Raw genomic sequence first — 6215 nt, 5'->3', positions numbered from 1 at the left:
CGGCCCCGCCCCGCTCCCCGGCCCCGCCCCGCTCCCCGGCCCCGCCCCGCTCCCCGGCCCCGCCCCGCTCCCCGGCCCCGCCCCGCTCCCCGGCCCCGCCCCGCTCCCCGGCCCCGCCCCTCTCGCCTCTCCTCGCCCCTCCCTCCCCTCCCCACTCCGCAGAGGGCACTTTCCTGGGCTGCCCCAGGGTTTTACAAGTCGCTTTTGTAGCCCCAAACAGCACGCCTGCATTCGGAGGGCCAGCAGAGGGCGCCAGCCGCGCCTGCGGCCCCGCCTGGCCCCTGGGGCTCCCGAGGGCTGTGGGCGCCACCTTCCCGGGCGCACGCCCTCCGCGTCCCGCCTGCCGCCTTCCGGTCGGCTAGTGGACTCTGCCCGGCCGGTCCTCCCGCGGCATGGCTCCCCTGCGCTTCTCGGCCAATCTGTCCTGGCTGTTCCCCGAGCTCCCCGGCCTCCCCGCGCGGCTCCGGGCCGCGGGCAGCTCGGGCTTCGAGGCCGCCGAGGTGGCCTGGCCGTACGCGGAGCCGCCCGAGGCGCTGGCGCGCGTGGCGCGGGAAGCGGGGCTGCGGCTGGTGCTGATCAACACGCCCCCGGGTGCGCCGCCGGGCCGGGGCGCAGCGGGGGAGGGGCGGGGTGCCCGAACCCGGGGCTAAGGCCAGTTCTTTCCGCAGGAGACCAGGAGAAGGGGGAAATGGGGCTGGGGGCCGTTCCCGGGAGACAGGCGGCCTTCCGAGAGGGACTGGAGCAGGCTGTGCGTTACGCCAAGGCTCTGGGCTGCCCCAGGTATCCCTCTGCCCTACCCCCTGGGAGACCCGTGACCTTGCCGCAGGTGTAAGTGAGGGAGAGGACGCCAGGTCTGAGACACTCAGAAGTCTGTCTGAGCGCATTGGCCTTTCTCTGCCCCTGTGGTCCCGGTGCTTTGTAAATTGCCTTTTGTGTTTTGTCTGTCGTGTGTCACTCTGTTTGCCACTCTTTCATGCTTCTCCCATGCCGAGACCCCATGCTGGGAACTCGGTCTGTCCAGGGAGATAGCAAAGTAAATATTCCCAGTAATCCATTCAAGGTTGGGCCTGTTTAAGTTAGCTGTGCGAGCAGAGTGGACACCCAGCAGTGATGCTGGAACTGAGTTTGAAGGAATGGTTGTTTTCTTGAAGGGCAGGAGGTAAAGAATATCCCAGCCAAGGATGCTGGAGCCAGAGGCAAGAGGAAGCTTGGTGTGTTCGGCAGAGTTCCTGGGCTGGAGATGTAGCCTGTTGAGGTTGGGAGGGCCTGGAAGTCTGCTTGAAGCTGGATGTGGCTGAGAAAGATCAGGAGGTGATGGGAGGTGGAAGGCTCAAAGTGGGGCTGTGAAATGTCAAACCCTGCAGAGCCAAACAGGCTGAGAAGGAACTGGCAAGAGGAGATCATTACCGGTGAGTGGTGGGGGCAAAAATCAGATGGGAAGAGGCTAAGAAGTAGATGGAGGAGAGGAAGTAGAGACGAACTGCATGGAATACTGGAGAAAGGTAAGGGCCAAAATAACTTTGGAAAGTGAGGCTTGAATGTGCTTATCAGGTTAAGAAGGACCACGGGGAAGCAAAGTTTGCAAGTACAGGACGCAGGAGAGATGAGTTGACCCAGAGGTGTCTGGGAAAGAAAGGGCTTGGCTTTAGCCTGTCACAGGAGTGTCTCTGAAGGTGCTGGGAGGCCCCAAGCATGGTGGCCCAGGTGGTGCTGGACTGGAGACCTGGGGAGATAGATGGATAAGGGCTGGCCCAGTCAGAGCGCATCCTGGAACGGGTGCACAGAGAGCCAGGGGAGTGGCCTCCAGTCCCGTTTTCCCCACAGGATCCACCTAATGGCTGGCCGAGTACCGCAGGGGGCTGATCGGGCTGCAGTCAGGGGTGAGATGGAGACAGTTTTTCTGGAGAACCTGAGGCACGCAGCTGGGGTTTTGGCTCAGGTGAGACAGGTGGAAACACAGACATACGTACATGTATGTGTGTGGGTGTTGGTGTGGGTGTGCGTGGAGGAGGGGGCCCACAGTGGGGACACAAGTGAGGCACTGGCCCAGGTCAGAGAGACAGGTGAGGATCTTGACCAGTGACTGCTAGGAGACAAACGTGGGGAGGAGCCTTGTTCACAGCATCCAACATGGTGCTAGGAGAACCTCGTGGGACTGCTGGAGCCCATCAACACCCGTGTCACTGACCCCCAGTACTTCCTGGACACGCCCCAGCAGGGTAGGACCCCAGCCCTGGGCCTGCCCCTGTCCTCTTTGGTTCCTGTGGTCCCCTGAGTCTCACGGCCCCTCCCTGGCTTCTCCCCCAGCGGCAGCCATCTTACAGAAGGTTGGAAGACCCAACCTCCAATTACAGATGGTAAGTGGGAGGGCCAACTTCACAGAGGGCCCATGTGCTCCAAATCTGGGAAGGATGGTGGGGGCCTGAGGGGTTTGACTGTGGTATTCTCTGTCCCAGGACATATTCCACTGGCAGATCATGGATGGGAACCTGACAGGAAACATCCGGAAGTTTCTGCCCATTGTTGGTGAGAGGGTCTCTCCCTTGGCAAGTCTGCTGTGATGCCTCCTGTGCCTCCTACCCTCTCAACCCCCACATCTGTCCCCAGGGCACGTGCAGGTGGCACAGGTCCCGGGCCGAGGGGAGCCCAGCAGCCCTGGAGAGCTGAACTTCCCCTACCTGTTTCAACTGCTGGAAGACGAAGGCTACCAAGGCTTTGTGGGCTGCGAGTATCGGCCTCAAGGTGAGGGTGGGGTGGGGCTTCAGGGGTGGCCCTGGAGGGACAGGTGTTGGATGGGGGCTGTTTTCTCCTTGTGGGGTGAGATGCCACTGCCTCTCTCCCCAGGAGACACAGTGGAGGGCCTGAGTTGGCTACGTTCATACTGGGATAGGCAGGGCCACCCACAGGCTGGCCAGTGAGGTCCTGCACGCCACCCACCCGCCTCTCGGAGACAGTGAGTCGGCCTCCCGAGTCCTCCTCTAAATTAAAGACGATCTGCTCAATGTTTTCTTATGTGTATGTTATAGGGGTCAGGGCGAGGGGGACACATAGTGTCTAACACTTCCGTTTCTCTGGGTTGCTTCCCTCCCCTTGAGAAGGGACATGCAGCTCATGCTCAGATCCTCCAGCTGGTGCCAGGGTTGCCGTGGAGACAGGAGAGCTTTGGAGCCCACCTCCTCACTTGAGGATGAGAAACCAAGGGTCTGAGAGCAAAGGGACTTGACAGTAGTCATAGGTGCTTCGCAGGCAGAGCTGGGATTGGAACCAAGGTGACTTATCTCAATGGCAGCGTCCAGCAGTGATGCCCAAGCAGGAAATGCAGACCAGAGGGCTCGGGAGGGGCAGGTGGCTGACAGTGAGCAAAGCCCAGGGGCAGGATTCAGGCAGGGCAGTCTGGGGGTGAGTGCCTGCCACCGGGGGTCAAGAATGCCTGGGACTCCACCAGGTGAGCAGGAAGGAGGACCCCCGCTTCTGGAAGGGCCTGGGGTGGCCTCAGGGAGTTGACCTGACCCTGTGGAGCCCTGGATTGGTCAGCAGCTATGAGTGTGTGGGGAGGGCAGTCCCTGCTGCCGGGCTGGGGCACACAGCCCCAAGACGTAGTCACAAAGCCTTTGGTGTCACTCAGTGTCTGGGCTTGTCCTGAGGCCCAGAGGGGCTGGCCAGTCCCATATCAGGTGGGTAATCTTGTAGATCCATGATCTGAGGAACAGTGACATTCAGTGGTTCACTCCCTCACAGGAGGCGGGTCCACAGGGTGAAACAGGCCGTGTTGATGACGGACTCCAGGTGGTGGTAGGTGGAGACCAGCTGGGCAGGCGGGCTCTCGCTGTCCTGGGGCTGTACTGGGAAGGGCTCTCGGAACACCACTGTCAGGGACTGTGAGGGACACGGTAGGGGTGTGGTGGTGAGAGGAGGGCATGGGTGGGGACGGGAAGCAGAGCTCAAGGAGAGTGGGCACCCCAACCTCCGCGGGCTCTGGGGTGGAGCATCTGGAGTACAGCTTCCCACTGGGGCGACACGAAGGCCCCCGCCCCTATTCTCACCGTCTTTCCCAAGTGGGAGTCCAGAAACACCAGCACAAAACAGTCAGTGAACTTCTGATTCAGTACAACCTGCAGCGAAAGACGACATGAGAAGGTGACTGAGATCTGTGTCACCTGTGGAGGCACAGACCCTCTGTAAGGCATCCTGTGGAGATGGGAGGATGAGGAAAGGCCTACTTCCATCACCAACCTAACCCCACCTGCACCCAGGGTCACTCAGGAAATGGCTTCAGACTGAACCTCAGCCTCATCCTCCCTGGGCTGCTAGTCAGCCTGTCTGAGCATCACCAGGATGAGGGTCACACTTGATTCTCGAGGCCCCTCACAAAGCCTGGCACACTGAAGCCAATCAGTAACGGAGAGTGCTCTAGCCCTGGTGTGAGGACACCCCCACCCCTCCCGTCCTGGGTCTCTGATCTCCCTGGTGCTCAGCTGGGTGATCCATCCCTGGCTGATTTCTCCTCCCACTGCCTCACATAGCACCTGTTCAGACAGCTGCTGTCTAGACCTCTCCTGGGCTCCAATCCCCGATGCCCACACACCTTGCAGACAGTGAAGAGCCTCACGCACCTCAGACTCCACTTGCCCCAGGCAGGATGCGTTGCCCTTCCCCCCACACCCAGTCCTGCTCCAGCCCTCCTGCCACCCACAGGAGCAACCCCGTCTGCCCACACCCACGGACACTACTACAGCCTTATCCTGACTCTATCCTCTGGATGACCCCCCTGAAACACACATCTCCTCACAAGTGCTGTGCTGCAAGACCCCCCACCAGGCTCCAACTCCTACTTTCTCATTTGAAGTCTTTCTCAAATGCCTCCTCTCCCAAACCTCAGTTCTTGCTGGGCCTTTAATTCCCCAGCAAGTCTCTTTTAATTCCCCGCACTGTGCCCACGACCATAGCTTTTCTCTACCTGTCTTTTATTTGTTATTATTATCATTATTATTATTATTTTTGAGACAGGGTCTCATTCTGTTGCCCAGGCTAGAGTGCAGTGGTGTCATCACAGCTTACTGCAGCCTCTAACTCCTGGGCTCAAGTGATCCTCCTGCTGCAGCCTCCTGAGTAGCTGGGATTACAGGTGTGTGCTACCACACTCGGCTAATTTTTCTATTTTTGGTAGAGGTGGGGTCTTGCTATGGTGCCCAGGCTGGTTTTCAACTCCTGGCCCCAAGTGATCCTCCCACCTTGGCCTCCCAAAATGCTGGGATTACAGGGATGAGCCACCATGCCTATTCTCTCTACTTGTTCTTTTTACCGCAGTGGTCCCCAACCTCTTTGGCACCAGGGATGGATTTCATGGAAGACAATTTTTCCATGGACCGGGGATGAGGGTGGGGGGTATGGTGTGGAGCTCAGAGCAATGATGCGTGGACCATTTCCTAACAGACCAGTACTGGGCAGTGGCCCCAGGGTTGGGGACCGCAGCTTTACAGCAATGCTTTCAAACTTTAATGTGCACACAATCACCTGGGGAGATTGCTATTATAAAATGCAGACCCTGAGCCAGTAGTCTGGGGTGTGGCTTGAGTGTCTGCATGTCGGCGAGCTCCCAGGTTATGCTGGTGCTGCTGGCCTGAGGACCACACTTTGAGTAACAAGGCTCAAAGCCCAAGAGGTCCTTTCTGGGACTGCAGCCTCTGAGATTAACCCTTGATGAAGTGCTGACAGCACCTTGGGTTGTCAGTTCCAGAGCTTGGCCCTCAGGATCTCAAGCCAAGGTCTGTGTTCTTGGTGAGTTTTTGAGGGCAGAGCTCTCAGTGACTTCTCAGCAGATCACATGCTGTGGACTTGGTGCTTGAAGGGTTTTCCACATTCTGTGTGGTCCCATTCCGTCTAGGCTTCCCTCCAGAGCAGAGCTTGTTTGGTTAGGCTGGGGGACATCTGTCATCTCTGATGAGGATTTCTGCTGTTTCCCCTTTTAGGGGAGGGTCAAGGGGACTTACCAGGTACTGAGTTCCTAAGTCTGGGCTCTGGAAATGCCGACAGCTCTGGGGGAAGCGGCTTAGGAGAACCTTGATCAGGCTCTGGTACCAGGAGACCGTCATGGACAGGAAGCAGTCCTGGGAGAGGGTGCACAGGCCTGAGTCTGCTGTCCCAGTCACCTCTGAGACTCCTGTGCCCTCCATCCTGGCATCCATCCTAGTCCTTTCTGGGGCCCCACGTCCCTT

The 6215-nt window shown here is 59.0% G+C and overlaps 2 protein-coding genes across 4 annotated transcripts in view; one reads left to right on the top strand and one right to left on the bottom strand.

The window, feature by feature from the left end:
- The first annotated feature begins 210 nt into the window (after window positions 1–210).
- HYI (hydroxypyruvate isomerase (putative)) lies at window positions 211–3044 on the top strand. Its single transcript, XM_069479807.1, is given in 9 exon segments — window positions 211–591; window positions 669–780; window positions 1825–1939; window positions 2141–2219; window positions 2308–2357; window positions 2457–2526; window positions 2608–2742; window positions 2845–2891; window positions 2893–3044. Coding segments are annotated over 9 exon segments (897 nt in total). The 5' UTR covers window positions 211–392; the 3' UTR covers window positions 2983–3044.
- A 684-nt stretch (window positions 3045–3728) lies between these two features.
- The window catches only part of SZT2 (SZT2 subunit of KICSTOR complex), a 50820-nt gene continuing 48333 nt past the window's right edge, over window positions 3729–6215 (bottom strand). For all 3 annotated transcript variants that reach the window (XM_069479804.1, XM_069479805.1, XM_069479806.1), the window contains 3 exons: window positions 5991–6107; window positions 4044–4112; window positions 3729–3876 (listed from right to left, as the gene is read on the bottom strand). In XM_069479804.1, the coding sequence (XP_069335905.1) occupies window positions 3733–3876; window positions 4044–4112; window positions 5991–6107 (330 nt within the window). In that variant the 3' untranslated portion in view covers window positions 3729–3732. The remainder of the gene's footprint in view (window positions 3877–4043; window positions 4113–5990; window positions 6108–6215) is intronic.

This window comes from Eulemur rufifrons, chromosome 8, assembly GCF_041146395.1.
Source record: "Eulemur rufifrons isolate Redbay chromosome 8, OSU_ERuf_1, whole genome shotgun sequence".
NCBI lineage: Eukaryota > Metazoa > Chordata > Mammalia > Primates > Lemuridae > Eulemur > Eulemur rufifrons.
The sequence above is the reverse complement of the archived record's forward strand: the minus strand, read 5'-3'. Positions and strand labels throughout refer to the sequence as shown.